The 23,657-nt window shown below is 40.5% G+C and overlaps 1 protein-coding gene across 1 annotated transcript in view; it reads left to right on the top strand.

Annotated features, from left to right (window-relative positions):
* Window positions 1-23,657, top strand: part of LOC109044383 (popeye domain-containing protein 1) — a 52,000-nt gene that overhangs the window by 2,274 nt on the left and 26,069 nt on the right. The window contains exons 2-3 of the mRNA XM_019062087.2: window positions 18,109-18,768; window positions 20,498-20,824. Of these exons, the coding sequence (XP_018917632.2) occupies window positions 18,395-18,768; window positions 20,498-20,824 (701 nt within the window). The 5' untranslated portion in view covers window positions 18,109-18,394. The remainder of the gene's footprint in view (window positions 1-18,108; window positions 18,769-20,497; window positions 20,825-23,657) is intronic.

The following is a 23,657-nucleotide window of genomic DNA, read 5'->3' as shown; positions in this document are numbered from 1 at the left end:
AAAAGTATGAACCTGAAATAAATTATCACATTTTTTTCAATTTTATTCTTCAATATTTATTTTTATTTAAAACTGTAATATAATCCTTCATCAATCATGTCAAATTCCGTATTTTTTCTTGTTCAAAAAATTCAATATCGCTGTTTCTGGTATTTTCCTCAGTATACGGCGTAAGCAGTATAGTAAGCAGTATACGGGTAAAGGTTAAAGTTGAAGGGATCTTTTTTCCGAATATCGGGAAAAATTTCAGTGAAGTTGGGAGCAGTTGCAATGCGGCCTCCTCTGAAAGTATTTCAACATTTTCCAGCCAGGAAAATACATTTTTGAGAGACGCGCTGAAGTGTAGAGAGAGAGAGTGAGGGGGAAAGAGAGAGAGACCAATCGGTGATAGAAATAGTCATGGTGATATTTTTCTGATAAAAACTCTCGAGATCTCTCGCGCGGATGCAAGGAATGGACAAAATAGGTGTAAACTAACAAGGGAACGCGACACGTAATTGGGTTGCTTTGCACCCTTCGCTTCGCGGAAGGTTGAAAGGGTTTATAGCCGAGAAGGACTTTTACTTTTCTTTTGAATGGGGCCTCTTTCGTGAATATCAATAATTCATCGTGCTTGTATTGTAGGACGGATTACTGCGTGAGAAAGCTTTTATTCTCTGCCACACTGTTCCAAGGGTGCCGAATGGCATCTGAAGTCCTCGCATATTTGCACACTATTGAGTTGTTTTCAAAACACGCGACTCATCTTGCCAAGTTTTTCAATATTTCACAGAATATATTGTCTCTGACGTGAATAAACTTATCACGTGTAAATCAGAAATATTTGACTGAATCCACGCACGTGTCATCGTGACGATGATTTTATTTAAAATCTAGTGATTGGTTTCATTATCATAGACTCAAAGTTTTAATGGTTCTCTCAATTAGCATAAAGTGTAACTTTGATGGAGCCAGGGTGGGCCTGTTCTCACCCAGAATTTGAAACGGGTCAAATATCCCTCCCTGTTTTCCCCAGAAAATCTGATCGACAGACAATGGGCTAAAACCTGTACGTTTTTCTCGCCTAAGATAGAAAAGCGGAGGACGGAGTTCGAGATATGTTTCGAGAATTATTAGTAGAGTTGAACCTTAAGCTACACTCGGCTATACATTTTTCACAAGAATTGCCTCAAAATGCATTTAATAGAGATAAATTTTCCAAAATTTTCAAGTAGATTTCACCCAAAACCCTCTTAGTACTAAAAGGATTCACTGTCAGGCTATTTCTCAAGAAGTGAGAGCTAGGAGACCTCCAGAAAATACTTTTAGGTACGTACATGTTTGTCCCTTAGAAATCAATCAAAAATCTATAAAAGCTCTAAATAAACCTCATTGTAAATTTTGCGGCCGAGGGGGGAATCACATTTCCTCTGTGAGCAGTATTTATTTTGCCCTCAAACAGGCAAATCCTTTTAATCCAGTGTGCTTCCATCGGCGCCTTAAATTTTCACACAGGGTCTACTAGAGTACCTGAATACAGGAGAGTATTGCCTAGTGCTATCTCAATCCTTTTACTACATAAAAAGTGTGCCGCTTTCTGTCTGGTCGACTATCATGGAGCCCTTTCGGATGAATGTAAACAAAACCCAGCCCCTCCGCTCCTAGTTTGGCCCAATGTAAACAAACAAGATGGCGAAAAAGTTCTCCAAAGCTCTAGACGTGATTTTGGGTGTGATAGAAATTTTTTTATACCCTAAGTCTGAATTGAGTTCGGATCGAACTTTGATGAATATTTTTGCCGAAAATTAAACTTTGAGTGTGATTATTATTCAATTCTCGGCCGATAATGTGTGTTCCTCTGGGTAGGGTTTGTTTACATCGGGCCAACTTTGGAGCTCCATGATAGCCTAAAACTGATGAACCGCAATCAGAGAGCGGCTCAGAGATGGTAATACTCTCCCGTATAAGCACAGGTACTGTAGGGTCTACAAATGGCAAACCAATCAAAGAGCGGCACTAAAATGGCAATACCCTTCCTTTATGTGTATTCTCGTCTAAATGTATCCGGGGCAAGGAAAAGTATGGTTAAATTAGGCAACAGCGACCCTCCTCCAGGGGCGCAACGGTTACCCTTTCCCACCCTTTGAATCGACCTAGTCGGTACGCGCCCGAAGCCCGGCCGAAAGTTCGATCACTCCTAATTTTCGAGTCACAACTAATCATCGCGTTTACGACCTAACGAAACGCGAGCGCGACGTTAGTTGGCAAGGGAAATTCGCCCTTTAAAAAAGGCTACACATTGGATCAAAACGAATGGAATGGAAGAAGGAAAAAAAGATTAGAAGGGTTGATCGCTGTATTTCAGTAATCAAATGAATTCAAGTTGTAACTGTAATCGAGACCCGTCCTGAAGTTATACTGAGACCTGTTCTGGCGTGCTAAGGAAGAACGCCGTATGAAAATTCGAGAGTTGCCACATTTCCTTCAATAAAATGTTTATTTTTTAGGGAAGTTATGAATATCTTCTCTTGAAATTTTCAGGAACTTTAGGCGAAGTTGCATACAAAATTATTTGAAAAATCAAAAGGAAATTTTTCATAAATTTACCAGGAAATTCGTGTTTTATCAATGGAAATTTGGCAACGCCTGAAGGTACATACGGCATTTTTTCCTTAGCACACTTAGCAGTATTTCCGCGCTCCCGATTTTCCATTACTAACAAACATTCCGCCTATTTAAGAACATATTTTGTTATTTTAGCTCTGGTTTTCCGGACTTAATGCTTATTCCAGCGTAGCGTCGCACTCTGGGTCAAGTCAATAAGTAAAGCCGGATAAAATTTGGAAACTTTGAAAGCTATATTTTCGAAATCATTAAACAAAAAAGTTTAAAACTTGAGAGTAGTTCCGTTGGTTTTTTCGTGAAATTTCCCTTTAGATACACCCCCTGATATTGACGTTATGACGAAATCAACATAAAAATTTGAAACTTTGTCTAAAAATTTCATGTCCGACCTCTTCGATTAGTTCCTTTCACTGTGCGCCGTGCAAAGGACGTAAATGTTTTTAACAGTAAACAATATCGGTGACTGGCCGCTGCGTTCGCTGTGCCAGACTATATTAGAATTAAGCTCGTAAAAAAGAAGTGAGGCTTTCCGTAACAAGGAGGATCCGTTTACAGCTCTAGATCCACCAGCGGGCTGATTATTAAAATTGATAGACAAAGCAATCGAGAAAGAGAAAATAGAGGGATCGTATTGGTGGAAGTGGGTGTTGACAATTGGCAAAAGAGGTATAAGTAGACTAACTAACGGCAACCCATGAAGTCGCTTCTGTGACACGGGTGACTCTAAGGATGTATCTCAATTTCCACGTTAGCCATGTGGATGTATAGAGATACGCCCTCACGTCAAGGTGTGACGATAAATTACTTCCTTATTACTATATCATTTTTGCCTTTAATCTGGAAGTCTGGAACAACCACTTGTATCAACAAATAGGATCGCTTCATTTTCTTTTTGTGTACTTTGTCTATCCATTTGTCTATCAATTTAAGTAATCTGCCCGCAGAAGAAAAGAAAAGGTGTATCTGGAGACCGAGACGAAATGCTTTCGCCTGGCACCAAATAATAAGCAAGGTTACTCTCAAGTATGGTTAGCATACTACAAAACCAAACACCAATTATTGGACCGCGTTAAGCAGAAACGAACCAAGTCACATCCATTATTGCCAAATTTAATTTGGCAATTTAATTTTCACATGAAAACGTGGTTGTTTGGATTTTGGTGCTTTCAGTGAATTTTCTGCAAAGTACGAAGCAAATGCTTTACAATTTTCAAAGGAATCCGCACACAATTTTTCATGTAAAAATTTAAACTTTACAGTTAAATTTTGCAATAGCTGATGTGGCTAGGTTCCAGTCTGCTAAAGGCGCTCCAATTGGTTGCCTTATTTCGGGAGAGTCGGATGAAACAGAAGATATTCAATTAATAGCCTATACAATTTAGAATGAAATCGTGTCTCATTCAAGCAGCGGAATATGTATACTGATGAAAGTGTTAAAATTAAAAAAGTCAACAATTTCGGCACCGTGGTCGACTTTTATAAGAAGTGCAGGGTGGGTTGTGGGGAAAATGGAATGGGGAGCATTGAGAGGGGTGGAGGGCATCAACAATCATATCCGCTCCGGCCATCATATTGCCACGCTACACCACTGGCATGTCTCGCTATTTTTCCCACTTGATGATTACACACACCTGTTAAGGACGAAAAAAAAAAAAAAAAAAAAAAAAAAGAATGTACGTTGCCTCGCGCTTTTCCCGGACCGATTTCTCTGAAAGTCTATTTCAGACGATCGGGTAGAGCTCTCAAAGTGGCGTCACGTGGGGTCACGTGACGTGATGAATGATCGTATTAGCGCCTACATGACTGAGGGAATACTTCACGCATTGCGCCAAACACCGTGCGGTCGGGCGAGCCGCGAAGCGCCTACAAGACTGCAGAAATACTTCACGCATTGTGCGTTCGCTACCGTGCGCACTTCAATCTTTGAAAAGTGGCGTCACGTGGGGTCACGTGACGTCACTTTGAGAGCTCGACTTTGATCGTATGATACGGGCTTTACCCGGGAATATCTTGATTAGCTTGGGCAAATTACATTTCGCCTGCGTTACTTTGTGGGTGAATGGCTCAATGAATCTCGAAAAATCATCTATTTATCTGTGATAAATTAAAGCAAGGAACTTCGTAAGATTGATAGAATAAAATAGCGCATAATGGAACCATGTACCTTTGTTCTGAAATTTTTAAGCTAGCGTCATTTTAAAATTTAGTTTTAAGAAATTTCTATAGTTATTTTAGTTTTAAAAGCCTCAGTGAACTACCGTCCATTCGATCGTTCGGTAGTTTCTCTGCAAAATTTCAACTACGATTTAAATGCCGAAGACAAAATCGGCAACACTCTAATCTCCAAGACTGAGTCCATGAGTACAGGACCCAAAAGTTTTCACATTTCACCCACTCGAAATTGAGGTTGCGGGACATCACATAGTACGAACTGTTGATTATGTGCTTCTCACCTCGTTGCATGAAAGCGTTAAGAGCTTCGATCTCTTAGTGTTCGGACGGGTATTTCCGGGTTCAGACAACGGAGCTCGTGCGACAAGAACCCATCGAAAGCAGTGGCGTGGCGTGAATGATCGATTATCGATATTTCCCCATTTGAAGCTATGGTAAAGAATCGATTATTAAGGTGTTCGCTGCGAACACCCTATTTATCGATCCTTTCCCATGGGTTTAAACGGCAAATCAATCGATAAATCGCAAAGCACGCCACGCCGCTGATCGAAAGGAACCTTAAACCCCGAGACGAAGCGATAAAACGCGAATCATTTTATGAGCCTGTTCAGCCGGCATTACGATGATATAAAATTTTAGGACGTCGACGTGGAACCCACGTGTAATACTTCCGTGCTAAGGAAAAACGCCATATGAACCTTCAGGCGTTGCCAAATTTCCTTTGATAAAACGCCAATTTTTCAATAAACTTGTGATTATTTTCCTCCCAATTTTTCAGATAATTTTGTTCTCAAGTTTCATCTAAAGTCCCTGAAAATTTCAAGGAGGAATATTCATAACTTTCCTGATAAATGAACATTTAATCGAAGGAAATTTGGCAACTCTTGAATGTGCATACGGCGTTCTTCCTTAGCAAGGCAGAATAGGTCAGGGATCCGCTCGGGGTGGGACCGTGTAATGAATGAGACCGTCATTTTAATAAGTTGCCAAATATCAATGATTAAACAAAGGGACCGAAAGTTCGGTTTTCCGAAGTTGCAAACTTCCTCAGCCTCAGGCGGTTTAATCATGTGGATCGGTTGAAAACTTTTGCCGGAGCGAAAAGAGGAGTTATTTCAAGTGGGATACGGCGCAATACTGCCGTGCAAAACGCCGTATGAACATTCGAGAGTTGCCAAATTTTCCCTGATTTATCATGTATTTTCTAGGAAAGTATTACTTATATTTCTCTTGAAATTTTCAGGTACCTATTGTAGATCGAATTGCGATCGAAATCGTCTAAAAAATTTGAAGCAAATGATTTAAAAAATGTTCAGTAAATTCGGTTTTTATTGAGGGGAATCTGGCAACGCATAAGACTTATACGGCGTTTTTCCTTAGTACGGCAGAATACGTCGCTCCTCCATCTGACGTAAGGGTGTATCTTAGTATCCACGTGAACCCGATGGTCCCATGTAACTCGATGTTTTTTGGGGCTCACTTGTATATTGGACGTATTTCTATCAAACAGAACTATGTGCTTTAAGAGATGAGCCCAGAGACCCATAAGAATACATGAATTACAGGGCTCACATCATAATGCACATAGTTCCGTTTGACAGAAATACGTCCAATTGATATACTTCTTTATCACAGAGGAGCGGCGAAGAGCCCCAATGAACGCATCGAGAGCAGATGCAATTCATTTTAGAGACCCTGCAATGTTATCTTCCTCTTATTGTTAGTGTAAAAGTTATTTGGGCGTATTTCTGCTAAACGGAACTGTGTGCACTAGGACATGAGCCCTGAGACCCATAAGAATATATGCATACCAGAGTTTACGTCACAATGGACATAATTCCGTTTGGCAGAAATACGTACATTTTCGGAGCTCAGATTTGCTTAAGAAACAATAATATATACGCACAGCGGATCCTTCAAAGGGGATAACCAAACACAAAAAAATACTTTTGCAATTTTCCTACCGTGTAATTTTAGCGACGCATCTAATAATTAAAACTTCAAATGCAGTTTCCTCAAAATTATGTTTTCCGCTATAGGTGCTATGGCTTCAATTTATGCAGCTCCGTATCCTTTGATTGAATCGATAATGGATGTTGTTACTTGTTAACCTGGTTGTAGGTATCGGTTATTTGAATTGCGCCTTCAATTTTGGTGCATAGATAACATACCTACCTGGGAGCGCGAATACAGTATTCTATCCCTATAACGAGAACTCAAGGGACTGACCGATTTCCTCGCTACAGAGAGGTTCTCATTATAACGATAGTTGATCAGAAACGATGGAGGAACTCCGACAGCAATGACAGAATAGACTAAGGTACCAGTACCATTCAAGGGTGCAAAATACCTTCGATACCAGGGTTGCAGGCTCGCGGTGTGCACTGGTCGGAAATGGTGTACACCGTGGCAGGTCCGGCGCGGCGTGATGGTTCGGCACAGACTTTTAAAAGATTGAATAGCGCACCCGTAGCGAACGCGCAATGCGTGAAGTATTTCTGCGGTCTTGTAGGCGCTTCGCGGCTCGCGCCGACCGCATGGTGTTTGGCGCAATGCGAGAAGTATTCCTTCAGTCTTGTAGGCGCTAATACGCGTGTCGCGCTGACCGCGCTGTGTTCGGCGCGACTAGTTAAACTCGCGGAGTCAACGTTTTTCAACTTGTTACTACCATCAGGTTTTTGTACGCTTTGTATAGATTAATGTATTTTAAAATAATTGGAAAAAATTACATTAAATCTAACTAATTTCCTCCTGTTCATTTACAAGCGGTTATCCCCTTTTCTGAAACTGCATTGATTTGTCAGCCGCTGGAAATCCGTAAATAACGGCGGCAGTAATTGTTTACTCTCTTGAGAAGGCAGATTCCTAGGTATGGACCTGCAATTTGAGCCATGAGCCAGGTCGACGGCGCACAGTGGACCGAGTCAATCGGAGAGGTCGGACATGAAAATTTTGGCTGAAACTACAAATTTTTATATTTATTTCGTCATATTTTCAACTTTTAGGGGTGCTCCTAAAAGAAAATTTTACGAGAAAACCACTGAAACCACTTTCAGACCTTCAAAGTTTCGTATAAATGGAGTTATAAGCGTTTAAAGTTTCGAAATTTTGTCCGACCTCTCCTATTGACGCGATCCACTGTGCGGCGTCCCGCTACAGAGAGACTTGCTCCGTTACCACGCCTCTAACGTCGGGAGTAAAATACACTATTTAATGTAGGAAGTTCAAGGGACTAACCGATTTCCTTGCTTCAGAGATGTTCTCGTTATAACGATAGTCGTTACAAAGAGGGACCACTGTACTGCCGTGCTAAGGAAGAACGCCGTATGAGCCTTCAGACGTTGTCAAATTTGCTCTGATAAAATATGAATTTTTCAAGAAACATGTGAAGATTTTTCCTCCAAATGTTCAGAGAATTTTATTCACAATTTGATCTTAAGTATCTGAAATTGTCAAGGAGAAACATGAATGACTTTCCTGAAAAATACATGTTTTATCCGAGGAAATTTGGAAACTCTCGAATGTTCATATGCGTTCCTCCTTAGCACGGCAGTGTATAGAACATTTTAGGTTAGAGTTACACGAGATTATATGGTACGCTGTGTTACGTGATACTGGATTATACGCGGTTGCATACTGCCGTGCTAAGGAAGAACGCCGTATGAACCTTTAGACGTTGCCAAGTTTCCTTCGATAAAAACCGAAATTACTGGGTAATTTGTGGATGTTTTTTCCAAAATTTTTAGACAATTTTGTACGCGATTTAATCTAAAATATCTGAAAATTTCAGGGAAAAACATGCATGAATGTTGTAAAAAATCCATGTTTTTTAAAGGGCAATTTGGCAACTCGTGAATGTTCATACGGCGTTCTTCCTTAGCACGGGAGCATAGGTCACCACCCCGTGTCAGCTAAGTTTCTGACAGCGCTGGCAGCATGGCAAACTTTTAAACTCCGGATCGGGGTCCGCATTGTCTAGGAGGGAATTCCTTCGGTTCCTCTTTTCTTCACTCCTCTGACGTAAGGGCGTATCTCGATCCCTATATGAACCCCGGAGCGCATAGAGTAATACGGAGAACAGGGTTCACGTTGAAATTGAGACACGCCTTCACGCCGGAGGAGCGACGTTTTATTCGTAAACAAAAGTGGCGGTGGAGAGAAAGTCGTGGGGCGGAAAGTTTCCGCGGATAGAAACGTCCGCAGCAAACTGTCGTGCGGTGAAATGACACATCATCAAACAATTACATGTACACTTGATTTTTCGTATACTCCCTCCAACTTTTAAGAGGAAATAAGCGCTCTTCCGAAAATGTGCGGTGATGCAAACGTACGATTCCCAGTAGCAGAACCATAGAAGGAAAAGATAAAGATTATGTACGAAAGTTAATTTTCTTTCATATAATACATGCATACGAAAGTTAAAAGTGAACATTTTTATGTAACTATTATATAAAAAAGTCATAATTTTCGGGAGCTTTTCGCAAACATACTAAAAAATCTTCTGATTCGCGGAAAGCTCACGAAAATGATGACCTTTTTTACATAATAGTCACATAAAAATGTTCACTTTTGAATGCAAGCGTTATATAAAAAAATTAAAAACTTGTTTATAAAAAAAATTACCTTATGTAGCTTTTATCGCTTTTCATATTTCATGGTCAAGTCTGAACTTTGCAGATTTTTTTTTTTCATATAAGCGTTACACGTTTTTTAATATAAAACTACTATTTAGATAACAGATATGTTTTTTTTAATACTTTTTTTTTGAAAAAAAAAAAAATTGTTCCGCTACTAGGGATGCACCGTACATTCGTGCAACGTGGACGGAGGCTAACTCTTTAGAAAAGCGATTTTTGTCAACTTGCTGAGTCGAAAGTCAAAACTTGAAGTTTCAACAGAAAATGCTGTATTGGCACAGCACAATTTCTGGGAAATTTTATGTGTCCTTCGTAAAATCCCTTCTTTGGGGGAAAAAAATCCATCAGAAATTGTGATGTTCTATTGCGGTATACTTTTTAATATCCTGTAAAATAAGATGCAAATGACTCGGGTGACTCTTAACTCAAAAATGGATATTAAATTGCTTTTAATTCAATAATTTTGAGGAGATACGTAAGAACGAGCACGACTGGATCATTTTGGTCCCAAAAGTTTGATAATGGGCCTTCAGACAAGTTATGAATTTAAGCACATATCATATTCACTTCACAAATTCCAAAAGGAAAATGAATCACTTAATCAGAAGTGTAGATATTACCTCCTAAACATGAAATAAGTGTTCAAAATAGACATTGATCAAGAGGCACAAGTAAAGTACAAATGAAATCATTTGTTTAATCCTACATAATTTTTATATTTTTTTACTGTTAAAATTTTTTGTGAATACCTCATTTAAGAGTTGATTTCCAAACTTCTCGTGAAAATGGCTTTTTGCGGAGGATTTTGAGGAGATCTCATCGAAATTTGTTATTTTTATTTCAGATTTTATTAGAATAGAGGATAAACTTCGTCTGGTAGTCAAACAACAAACAATATTCACAGGGATCATGGATCCTCTTTTTTGTCAATGAGAGGGAGCCGATTATTATAAATATTTTCCTCTCACTGTAAAAAAAAATCTCGGTGTATTTACTAAGAAAAGGGTAAAATTACCAAGAATTCAGGGTTCTATTTGATCCCAGTTTTTCTTGGTAAAATTACCATTTATGGAATTGGTAATCTTACCGAGAAATCTCGGTAAAATTATTGAACTTTCTCGGTAATTTTACTGGACCTTGGTAAAAACGCCAATATTTTTTATCGACTGTGGTAGAATTACCGAGATAAAATGGCAAAATTACCGGGAATTGATTACCAATAAAAGTGGTATTCTTACCTGAAAAAACAGTAAAAATACCAATTTTTAGGTAAGCTTACCAGTCTGTCTTGGTAAAATTACCAATGATTGGTAAAAAAAGTGAGATGGTAAAGGTACCAACGGACCTTGGTAAAAACGCCGAGAATTTTTTTTCAGTGATGGTTGTATACAAACCGAATTGTGGCTTGGAAATTCGTCAAAGCTGCATGTTCGGACTTGTCACGGGAGGCCAAACTTTCCGAGGCCGTTGCTCTTATTTTTCGTTTGTTTTTGTTTTATGACCGAATCGATACTCTAATTGGTACAGGGCGGAAGCGAGAGAGGGTAACGAGGCAAGCACAGAAGAGACGGTGGTAGGCGGAGGGTAGAAGGAGCGAGAGGGTGAGCTAAGAGGGAGGGGGAGTAAACATGCAGCTTCTCAAATATTTGCAGTCGTGAAATGAGTTGTCGTGAGCACGACACTACGCGTTCGTTACTTGAAGGAACAAAAGAAAACGGACGAGAATGATGTCTGAAGGCGGAAGAAATGAAGTGTGCGAACTTACGTTAATTGGTGTTATTGGGAGAAGCCTAGTAAGATTTGAAATTGAACGTATCTGTGGGTAAAGTTGAAAGATGCGGAAATTTATTGAGAAGATCAAATATGATTTAATTGGCCCTGTGATTACATTGAGGCCATATCCGCCATCTTTAATGTTTTATTTTTGAAAACTTGACTCAAAATTCGAGTTTCCTATCAAAACATATTCGTACGTACCATGTTTCACTGAAACCAAAAGTTCAGGTGGCAAGATAACCCCTGATTTACACTGGTAAAAAAAACCTCTTGGACCAATGCCGCGGTGCATTGACTTAACTGCATTGACATTTTAGTCCACATCTTGGATTCCTCAATTTTGAAAATTCCAGTTGAAATTCAAGTTTCCCGTCAAAAATACCACCCGACACAAAGTCTCAAAAAAAAAAAAAAAAAAAAAAAAATTGAACAGTAACCGCTCATTGTAGGATCAATAGGTCTTTACACATTGGTAAACGATACCAGTCGATTTAGATACGCCGGTGCGCCTTCAATTACGTTTGATACTGTGCAATACTTCTGTGGTGGAATAGTTGCTCAGAGCGCCTCTAGCAGTGTCGCTTTGATGTGATGGCAAAAAATAACGGTTACTGCTGAGATTATACTGGCGCGCGCAGTTGCAAATTTTCTCATCACCGACTGTGAGTTTAAAAACATGCATGTTTCGTTCAAGTCTATTTGGATGCTTCCGATAAAACGGGTAGGGGGAAAAATTATGAGAAGGAACGTTTTAATGAACAGGATATAGTATCTGAAATTTCCGCACACTAAAACAATTTCAATAATCAAAAGCAATTCATATTTTACTGACCCACTTTTACGAAGCCTCGCGATAAATTTTCTCATATCTTATCTATCTACTGTCTATCTATCAGATTCTAGGATTAAATTCTTTTATACTCTCGTGAGGACGCAGGAAAGGTTCGCGGATATTTAGATAAAACTTGTTTTCCCTCTTTTCTTCCGTAGCTCCGAATTTGAGGTAATATAAAGCACTTTTGGAATAATGCCAAATTCATATTGAAAGCTTGTTTTCATGAAATAAACAGAATATTGATGGAAGCTTCCACTATGAAATAAAGAAAACATTATGCAATTACGTTCATTTTTGCGAAAGAAGTCCATTTATTTCTGTAAAAAAGTTAATATTCCATCGTACATATGGATATTATACACATTTAAATAAATATACAATATTTATCTGACATTATATAGGCATGTGATGATAATTACAATTCTAGCTATGCATGTTACCAACATTACAACATCTACAAGTTTATTTTTACGAGGTCGTAAATTTTTCATTCGTTCAAATGAAAGAACAAGTAATGACACGTGAATGGAGAAATATTAATGTTTGATAAACTTGTGTATTACAAATAATTGCAACATGAAATTTGTGACGTCGTTAATCGAGACATGTGTTTCCCTCGTTTTAACATCAATAAGCGTCTCGAGTAAGCATAAAAAGAAAATAAAAGAGGAATAACTGCATGCATTACGGGTGGTTCCACTCAGATATGGGGTGTAAAGTATGGGAAGGGGTTGTAGAAGGAGGTGAGGGGGCAGGTCTCCTTTCGTGACCGAACCCATTTTGTGGAGTCCTGGTTTCGTTTGCATGAGCTTCATCCACAACTGTCCAGTAACAGCGTAGAAATTTGGCGCCCATCAGTGGCGAGGCGTGAATGATCGATTATCGATATTTCTCCGTTTGAATCCGTGATAAGGAATCGATTATCAAGGTGTTCGTTGCGAAGACCCTGTCTATCGATCTATTTTCATAGGTTTAAATGGCAGATCAATCGATATATCGCAAAGCACGCCACGCTGCTGGCACCCATATTGATTAACCTGAATAATTTGAATTGAATTGCTTGATTAACCTGAGCCCTTCTCAGAGAACACGTAAATTAACGCTTGTGCTAGCTGCGGAGCGGGGGAAAAAAGGGGAAGTTATACGATACATAGATATTAAAAAAGCGCTTAGTGATTAGCGGGATTTGAAAGTAAAAATTTTTGATTTTGCTGGAATCGGCAAACTCTTTAAGAGGAACTGATTCTGTAATTAACTGATGAAAATTCTGTGATATGAGCGCGCGTTCTGCACCATTCATTACCAATATTACAACAATAGACGATTTTTTACCCACACCGAATAAAATCAGAGCGTCGAGAAGTGTTTGGATGGGAAATGCGCTCATAGAAATCTCCACGATCAAATTAAATGTGATGATTATTTAAATTTTAGGTATATTTAATTCTCAGTGAAGTAAATTTTAGGAAAGTTGTTTTTATTCTCCGCTGCGCGGTGTGTCATGAAATAATTGAAAATGTCATTGTAAGCAAACTTTCTTTTGATACGTGATATATTTGTCTGAGATTCACATGCCGTTCCCTTTTAAAGTAAAAAAAAATAACTTTTGACGTTTCGTTTCTTAATCGAACCAAACTAAATTCGGTCAAATTTACGGAATGAAAAATTGAATTCTTTGATTTCAGCTGAGTTTCGCCATCGACAAGGTTTCCTTTTTTCTGAACGCTCCTAATTCATCCCTAAAAACGCGAAATCAAAATTAGCCCCACCATGGCTCAAGAAAATTTAAGACATAGAAGACCGGCATCCAAAAACGCTAGCGTGTGAAATCCCACTGCAATGCGGTGTTCCACATCGTGGAAAATTGCGTTGCGGAAGATTCCAACCGAATATCGTTAGAATTGTATAACTTTTATTTTTCTAGAGGCTCTAATATTCGCGCTAAATTAAACTTACCTAGGGTGCTGAGCTCCCGCCATGGCTAGAGAGGAGCGTCATGCTGAATAGCTATCCTGTAGGGTTGGAATATGATGCCTGCGAAACGATGCATGAAAAGTTTGTAGACTAAAAGCAGGCTTGAGGGAGCGGCGGCGCACAATGGATCGCGTCAATTAGAGAGGTCGGACATGAAATTTCTGACTGAGACTGTAAATTTTGTTGCTTATTCCTCTCTAATGGAGATGTTGCATGTGTGAGGAATTTGCGATTTGACTATTAATTCTTACGTAAAAGTTCGAGAGAAACACGATGGTGCCACTGGTTTTTTCTGAAATCATCTCCCAGGCTCAAAAAAAGCTCTCAAGTTGAGGCCAGAATGGAGGGGATATCCCACGCTATCCTGAGGGTCCACCTCTACATCAAGACAAACTCTCCATGCAAAGATAGGGAGCAAATACATTAGCAGGGATGCCGTGTTTTCAGTTTTAGAGTCCCCAAATAAAGTGGCAGCCCTGCCAATGTATTTGCTCTCTATCTTTGCATGGAGAGTTTGTCTTGGTGTAGAGGTGGACTCTCAGGTAGCGTGGGATATTCCCTCCATTTTGGCCTCAACTTCAGAGCTCTTTTTGAGCTTGGGAGTTGATTTCAGAGACAACCAGTGGCACCATCGTGTTTCTCGCGAACTTTTACATAAGAATCAACAGTCAAATCGCAAATTCCTCACACATGCAACATCTCCATTAGAGAGGTCGGACATGAAATTTTTGACTGGAACTGCAAATTTTGTTGTTTATTCCGTCACATTTTTAAATTTCAAGGGGTGCTCATGGAAGCTAATTTCACGAAAAAACCAATGAAATTACTTTTCTAACCTCAAACTTTGGTATAAACGGAGTTGCAAGCTTTTAAAGTTTCCAAGTTTCGTCCGCGACCTCGCGTATTGACTGGATCCACTGTGCGACGGCGGAAGGGGATGAAGAGAAAAAATAATAAAAAACCCTATTTGCGCGTTTCTCACATGGTCCCGAAACAAAAGTCTAATGAAGCAACCGTGGAGCTTTCCTGTTTTCAGCACTCGTTGCAATTATGAGCTGCGATGCAAATCTCTGCATCGTTCCGGCGGGGCCGGTGCGAAGCGGGCGAATTTGGCTGGAAATCCTCCAGCGCTGCGTATGAGACAATGTACTCTGAAAGGATTACGTTCCGCGCGTTGCAAAATGTGTCGATAATTGTGTCGTGATCCAGAAAATGTGTTCTCGCTGCTGGATAGTAACTCCGGTTTATATTCAGCATCTATTCACCAACATGCGAGCAATGAATTCCAACATACCTTATAAATGATTATGCTGCCGTGCTAGGGAAGAACGCCATATGAACATTCGAGAGTTGGCAAATTTCCTTCGATAAAATGTTAATTCATGAGGAAAATTACGAATATTCTTCCTTGAAATTTTCAGACGTTTTATATCAAATTACAAACAAAATTATCTGAGAAATTGGTAGACATACATTCAAAAATTTTCCTGAAAATTAAGGATTTGCCAGGGGAAATTTGGCAACGCTTGAAGGCTCAAACGGCGTTTTGCCTTAGCACGGCAGTATGCGTAATATTCGTCGACGATGAGTGAACTAAGCAGGGGCGGACTGGGTACAAAATCGTTGGTTGGGCGAAGCTGGCACAGGAGCCCCATGGGGGGGTCTGGGGGGACACCCCCAGCGTAGAGGGGGGTCCGGGGGGCCTCCCCCGGAAAATTTTTCAAAAAGAGCCCCTCACTAGATCAAATTTTAGGCGGTCTTAGCTTAAAATTTGTGAAAAATTTGAGTGTTCAAAAGTGATGCACTTCACCTATTTACTGTACTTTTTTTTGAAACTGAAGCAAATATTAAGGAATACTATAACAAAGATGAGAGGACAGAGCCATGAAACCTGAAACTTAACAATATTTTAGGGTAACAAACAAGCAACTTTCCTCCCCTCCCCCCCCCCCAATTTTAGAAATTTGTAATCTAATTGGTCGCATTTTGAGGCAGATTTTCCATCAATGTCTGCAGAAAAATTACGTTTCCGTTTTGACTTTCAGCAAAAATGTATGTATACACTCAAGAAGATCCTGAAAATTTTTGAAATTTTAACTCTATTAGGACGCATTTCGAGGCTTCCGTGACGCAAATTTTCCATCAATTTCTGCAGGAAAATTACATTTTATTTTACTTATACACGAAATACTTTCAAATTGTTACATCCAACAAAGCTGGAAAATTTTTGAAATTTCAACTCTATTTGGACGCATTTAGAGGCTTTTTGGACGAAAGTTTTAGAAATGAACACGGTGTTTTCATTTGAAACTATACATTAAAAGAGATAAATATCTTCGACGGTCTCAAACTTCTTCTTTTCTCGCACTTTCTCATCTTCTGTCTCCTCTTTCCTTCTCTCTTTCCTCCCTTTTCTTTGCTTTCGGAGGGCGTTTGAGCCCCCGAAGCCCTCCCCCTCCCCGTCTCCGGGCCTGGCGACCGCAGCCTGATTTTGTCTAATTGCAAGTCACTAGATAAACATCTGGGCGGCCCCCTCCTCATATTCCTCTTTCTCTATTCTCCAGCGCTCCCTTAATTTGATTCAATCCATCCGTGGTTTTTGGAAAGATTTTCTCGATCCTTCATAGTATTTTATATTCATCGGGATCCTCAAAATTCCAAGCCGGTTTAAGAAGCTAAAAACTATAGTCTTCGAAATGCGGGCCCCCAACTTATATCACTGGGGCCCCTTGAAGAAACGAATGTTTCAAATGGGGCCCTTGGAGTCATAGGTCAGGGGTCCCGGCGCTTTTGTAACAGCCTGAACCATCACTGGTCTCCAGTCAAGTGCGGAGATCTGCGTTTTTCATTAGGGCCCCTTTCATTCAAAAGTCCCGGGCCTGGGTGCTCTTCCGAATTTCAAGGCCCATTGCACTCCTTGCAGTTCAAGACTGGGGCCCCAATGTTACCTTCTAGGCGCCAATGCCGCTCATTTTGAAGTCTTACAAATTTTCTTTTCCCTTGAGTGAAATTTTGTATGTTCTTTTTAAGCCCTCGAGGGGGCCCCAGAGAGGTTTCTAGAGAATTGATGGTTGGGGATCCCCAACCGCCCACCCGGGCCAGTCCGCCCCTGGAACTAAGGACCTATCCCTCTTCTGCTGTCCACATCAAAAACGCCGTAACTCCACACAATTTTTTTATTTTTTTCCAGCACAACAAGAAAATGTGTTCCAATACGAGAAAGTTCAATTGCCAATAGCTTCATTTTATTATTTTTCGTTCCAAATGGTGTGGCGGAGGCGTATCGAAAAATGAGGGATGAATATTTGTTAGGTTTTTTGTAAAGAAAATTTTGTCAGAAAAAAATTAAAATAGTTTTGGCGTTTTTACATCGGACGGCAGTCTTGATGTGCTCAAGATTGCTGTGCAGAACACTGCGGAGCAGTGTCGCCCTCAAAAATGGGAGATGCAATAAAATACATTGACGTTAAAATAGTTGCTCGTGAAGCCATCCTTGAAAGTTGAAGGCGTGACTACTTTCCAAGGTGTGCTTGCGTTCATTTGCCTCGCTGCACCTCATGGTTTTGAGTACTTGTGTATCGCGTATGCCTTGACATACACATGTGATGATATACTTGTGTATGTCTTAAGTACACTAATTGTGGATACTTAAGACTATCCACGGAAAAAGGAACTTTAGCCGGAGAAGACGGATTTAATAGGCATGCTTTTTACTAGGCATGCTGCTCTAAGTACTGGTGTTTAATTTTTTGGCGGACTACGCTCTACACTGTCTTGTTGTTAATAAAAAAGAAAAAAGCTGTGGGTAAACTAATTCATTTTTGTGAAAATAAAAGTTGTTAAGTTAAACTTTAATTCGGTAATATACGAGTCTCATTTACAGTATATTTATATTTTAAAATATCCTAAAATCTAACGTTTTTTCAACTGAAAATCTCAAACTGTTATAACTTCGCTTTCAATAATCGACATGTATGGATGTCTGCGGCAATATGCTCATGATGCACTCCTCTACCCGAAAAGAGCGCCAAGGTTCCTTTTTTCGTAAAAGTCACTGTTTAATCATTTTTAGAAAGTAACCTTCACCATGTTTTATTTGATTTGTTGCAGGAACAATACCAACATATAGGAAGACAAGGGCCAGCTTATACCTTAACCTAATTCTGGATGACCATCAAGAAAGATCTCCAGTCGAAAATGTTTTCAAACAAGGAACACATGAGCTAAGGAAAGAAAACGATTATACCCCTCGACCTAATATTGCGCCGAGAGTAAAAGGTATATCCCTCCGGTGAGAGCATGACCAAAATGAAGATAGGCCGACTGAAAAAGACGTAGATTCATCGGGTCTGGTCGCCGGGTGAGGTCATCGAGGTGAGGTCATCAGGTCACTGTGATGGAGAGGTCATTCGAAGTCAAGCGGCTGGCATTGGTTCGATACTACGAAGTGATCTTAGTGTTCGCGATCATCCCTGTCGAATCCGTGACCTGTAGACCCAAGACCCCGAAAGCGAGGAAGCGAACAAAAAGGGATTCAGGGATGGCGAATTTGAGTTTCGCTGGTCCGAGTGCGGGCTGGGACCTGTACAACCTGATGCTGGACGCGGACAACGACAGCGCCCTGAACGTCACCAACGGCACTGCTGAAGAGGGGTCCTACTGCGGCGAGTGGGAGGCGGCCCAGCATAACCTCTTCCAGTTCTCTAACCTCTGTTTCGTGTCCGCCTTCCTGGCGCCGCGAACCTACAAACCCAGCGTCTTACTCCTCAGGTTCGTAATAAGAGTTTTTTTTAAAATTATTAGTGAAAAATACAAATCTTCTCACACTTAACAATGGAGATGTTGCATGTGTGAAGGATTTGCGATTTGACTATTGATTCTTATGTAAAAGTTCGCGAGAAACACGATGGTGCCACTGGTTTTCTCTGAAATCATCTCCCAAGCTCAAAAAAAGCTCTCAAGTCGAGGCCAAAATGGAGGGGATATCCCACCCTACCCTGAGAGTCCACCTCTACATCAAAACAAACTCTCCATACATAGATGGGGAGCAAATACATTAGCAGGGTTGCCACTTTATTTGGGGACTCCAAAACTGAAAACACGGCAGCCCTGCTAATGTATTTGCTCCCTATCTTTGCATGGAGAGTTTGTCTTGATGTAGAGGTGGACTCTCAGGGTAGGATGGGATATCTCCTCCATTTTGGCCTCCACTTTGAGAGCTTTTTTTGAGTTTGGGAGATAATTTCAAAGAAAATCAGTGGCATCATCGTGTTTCTCGCGAACTTTTACATAAGAATCAATGGTCAAATCAGAAATCCCTCACACATGCAACATCTCCATTACACAAGACCCCTTGGGGTCAAAATGATCCTGCTTCTTACGCAACCAACCCCCTTAACCTAGTCGTAGCCTGCCAAAATTTTAGCCGCATCTGCGGGCTGATTGTTGAAATTCATAGACAAAGCTATAGACAGGGGAGACAAAAGGGATATAGAGGGATCCTATAGGCGGAAAAGGGTGGTTTTAATGGGCAAAGTAGGCAGGTAATAAACCAACTAACGGGCACCCACGAGAGACCAGTTATTTGGTCCATCATTTTCTTTCTTAGTCTATTGGAGCCATCACCACCTATTTCAACCAATACGATCGTTTCATTTTCTCTCTGTCTTCTTAGTCTATAGCTCTGTCTATCCATTTTAACAATCAACCCCCTGTGCCTTAAATGGGAACTAAATTTTAGCCGTATGTATACATTAAATGGGCACTAAATTTTAGCCTTGTCTATACCTCGAATAGGTAGTTTCTTTTAAAAAAGCCCGAACGTGTAGGAATTTCCCCTCCCACTCAATATGCATTGGCAGATCCAGCAATTTGGCAATATTGTCTTTCCTCCATTTAAACCTATGGAAATGTATCGATTTTTGGAGGGGTCAGGCGCTCCGACAAGAATCGATTATTTAGCATAGGTTTAAATGGAGGATATCCGGTGTTGCCACATTGCTGGATCCGCCAATGTCAATATGACATCTAGAGTTCTCCTACCTAGTAGGTATGGTTACATACCCATAAGACAATAAGAACACACTAAAATACAACCAGGACGTTTCGGGCCAATTACATGTCCATTCTCAACTGGAACAGAAGCTAAAAAATGTAAAAATTAAAACGAGAAAATGAGCATGCAACTGACCGAGGTAGGAATCAGTGCAAACTTTGTCAAACAACTGAGTTTGCACTGATTCCTATCTCGGTCAGTTGCATGCTCATTTTCTCGTTTTAATTTTTACATTTTTTGGCTTCTGTTCCAGTTGAGAATGGGCATGTAATTGGCCCGAAACGTCCTGGTTGTTTTAAGTCTCCTCCAGCCTTGTATACCCACTTGTTTTTTGTATTTTAGTGTGTTTTTTTGTTGTTTGTTGTGTCGGGCTAATGTGTCTCTCTCTCTCTCTCTCTTATCACATACCCATAAGTTTGACTAACATGTGTTTTTATCTTGCAGGGCGTTGCTGAGCACGGGTTTTTTCATTTCGGCAGCATGGGCAGGGGTGCACGTGTGTCTGTTCGACGCCTTCTTGTGGAACATGGTCCTCGGGTTCCTGAACGCGGTGCACACGCTCCTGCTCATCTGGCGCTTCTGCCCGCCGGCCCTGTCACTCGAGCTGACCGAGCTCTACGTCCGCGTCTTCAAGCCGCTCAAAGTGAGCAAGAAGCACTTCAAGGAGCTTACCAGGGAGGTCACCTTCCACCAAATCAGTGAGCAGGAGACCTACGCCATCGAGGAAACCACTCCTGCTGACGAGCAACTCTCCATCCTCCTCAGGGGCAGGTCAGTAGTTCACCCAATTATTCCTTCTCTAAATAGGCTCCCCTAGGGTGAGGAGGCTCCCCTCCCCCCCCCCCCCCAAAAAAAAAATATATTGAGGGTCTGTGTAAAGTTGTAAATTTTATAGAATTTGTGGACATTTTTATATATTTGTGGAGAGTGGTGATTCTTCCCTTAATTTTTAGATTTACGCGAATTATTCTTTCAACATACACTGAAAAAAAAATTCCGACCGTGGGAGCCGCAATTACGGGCTGCCTGGACATACCGTCCGTTCCGGGCTCAAAGGCCGAAAATTCCGGCTGCTGGAGGCATACCTTCGATTGCTCCGGATTCAGAGGCCGAAGCTACGGCTTCAGCAGCCGGAATTTTCGGCCTTTGAGCCCGGAACGGACGGTTTGTCTATATAGCCCGTAATTGCGGCTCCCACGGCCGGAGTTTTTTTTACCAGTGATTGAATGGAATAAATCGATTCCCTCGTAGAAAAATCGAGATCTTGCCTACCAGCCACGTAGTTTGCTGGCTCAGTTTTTCTCCAGCGGCATCGTCTACCAGACCGAGAAAATTGCGTTCTTGATCCCAAAAGAACAGCTTTCTATGGGAGTATCTGGTTGCTCTGAGGAAAATACTTCTTGCGCCAAGGAAATGATAAACCAGGCAAGTAATATTGAGTCGTGATAACGAAATTTTCCTCGTCGTTTTAAGATTCTTTTGGTTTAGAAAAAAATTGTCTCTGCCACGACTAAAACTTTACTCGGCGTGATTCAGAGCATATCGGCTAAAAAATCATCAAATGAACCTAAAATTTAGATGAACCGAAGAGTACCGCAAAATACGCGTAATATTAACGTACACGTAATATTTCTTATCTGTTAAGGCACCATTTTTTTGTAGTGGTTCTTTTTCGCAAAGGACCCATTTCATTCAATGAGTTTGAGGTAACCGTTTCCGGTTCTTAATTTTCAGCACACTCTACTCCCGTACTTTAAGATGAAATGAATGTCAATCTAAGTCAACGATATGACATGCGGGTGTCAGGCGCCGGGCTCCAGTCTTTTGAAGCTTTTGAAACTCACGGCCCATTCATAAGTCATTCGAGAGTGGTTGGATTTCAATAGATTCGTTACGAAGAGTCATACTGCCGTGCTAAGGAAGAGCGCCGTATGATCATTCGAGAGTTGCCAAATTTCCTTCAATAAAATGATCATTTTTGAGAAAAGTTATAAATATTTTTCCTTGAAATTTTCAGGAACTGTAGGTGAAATTGCAAACAACATTATCTGGAAAACTGGAAGAAAAATATTCACAAGTTTACCAGGAAATTCGAGTTTTATAAATTGAAATTTGGCAACGCCTGAAGGTTCATACGGCTGTTTTTCTTTAGCACGGACGTATAATTCTTGATTAATGGCATCGGTGAGGTAGACGGACACAAGTTGACTTATTTACCCGTGTTTTTGCGACGTTATCGATTCTTTTGTACTTCTTTCCAGAACCGTCGCGTCGGTTGGTGCGTAGAGCCTTTGAGTAATCATTGACCCTTGAACACGGTCGAAAGTTAACTTTGTGGATGCCATTGAGTGCGACTTGTTTTTGCAGCCTACGCATAAACAGGCTACACACTCGTTCCTGGCCGATGTATACATAGAATGACTTGCTCATCGCGGAGCTTTCAAGGGCTAGAATTTTTTTTCCGTGCGGTTGTCGAATCCTCATTTTGTTTAAACATTACAGTGATGAAATAAAAAAACACATTAATTTGGAAAGAAAAACGCATGACCTCGTCAAAGGTAATAGAAAGAAAGATAGGTATAGATTATGGACAAGAATGGACCACTTGACAAGCTGAAAATGCTATTAAGTCCCTCGATAAATTGTATTTCATTAATGTTTTGTTAACTTACTGTGAATGGGCCTGTTGCATGGAAGAGATACAGCCGTGCAAATAGAATTTGTAGAGGTTAAATGACACGAAAATTACGATGGTCACATTAAAAAACTCTGAAATACACTCCTTACTGCGCAATTTGCGTTGTTAGGAACGCGCTTTTTCAAATTTCCCGCGTCTGGGGGCAGTTTTCTAACGGAAACAATTAACGGCAATTCGCGGCTATTTCCGGTCAACGAAAACTGACAACATAGGTAATCTAAAAATCGGAGCTCGTGATATCGTGAAATGAAATGTAGAAAGATTGCGTTGGATATTTAAAAGTTGATCGATTTGGTTACCGCATAAAGCGTATATGGACCACTATAAGAGATCACGTTGGGTTTGTAAACAAACTGAAGGAACAAATAACAACAACAACAACGACTCGGCATCTTCCGGAAATCACCGAGCCCGCCGTTTGCTCGTTTCCGGTGATTAGAAAACTGCCCCCAGACGCGGGAAATTTGAAAAAGCGCGTTCCTAACAACGCAAATTGCGCAATAAGGAATGTATTTCAGACTTTTTTAATGTGACCATCGTAATTTTCGTGTCATTTAACCTCTGAAAAGTCTATTCGCACGGCTGTATCTCTTGCATGCAACAGGCCCATTTAACAAAAAACGGTAATCCAGAATTGCGCGAAAGGTCTAAGAGAGTATATGAGGATCGCGCGAAAAAGGCACATGAATTGCGAGAAAGGAAACCTTGACATCTGCTACAGGAATGCGCGAATTTAACATAAAGTTAATTTAAGGTAAAAGTGTGGCAAAACAGGGAACAGTTGGAAAATTAACGCATTTTAATGGTTAAGGTTAGTTCGTTGACAAGACATCGATGTCTTACCTTCTGATGATAAATGAAGTGAAAAGATTTGAATAATGGTATTGGGTATAAAGAACTTTCCTA

The sequence above is a fragment of the Bemisia tabaci genome, chromosome 8 (genome assembly GCF_918797505.1).
Source record: "Bemisia tabaci chromosome 8, PGI_BMITA_v3".
Lineage (NCBI taxonomy): Eukaryota > Metazoa > Arthropoda > Insecta > Hemiptera > Aleyrodidae > Bemisia > Bemisia tabaci.
The sequence above is the reverse complement of the archived record's forward strand: the minus strand, read 5'-3'. Positions and strand labels throughout refer to the sequence as shown.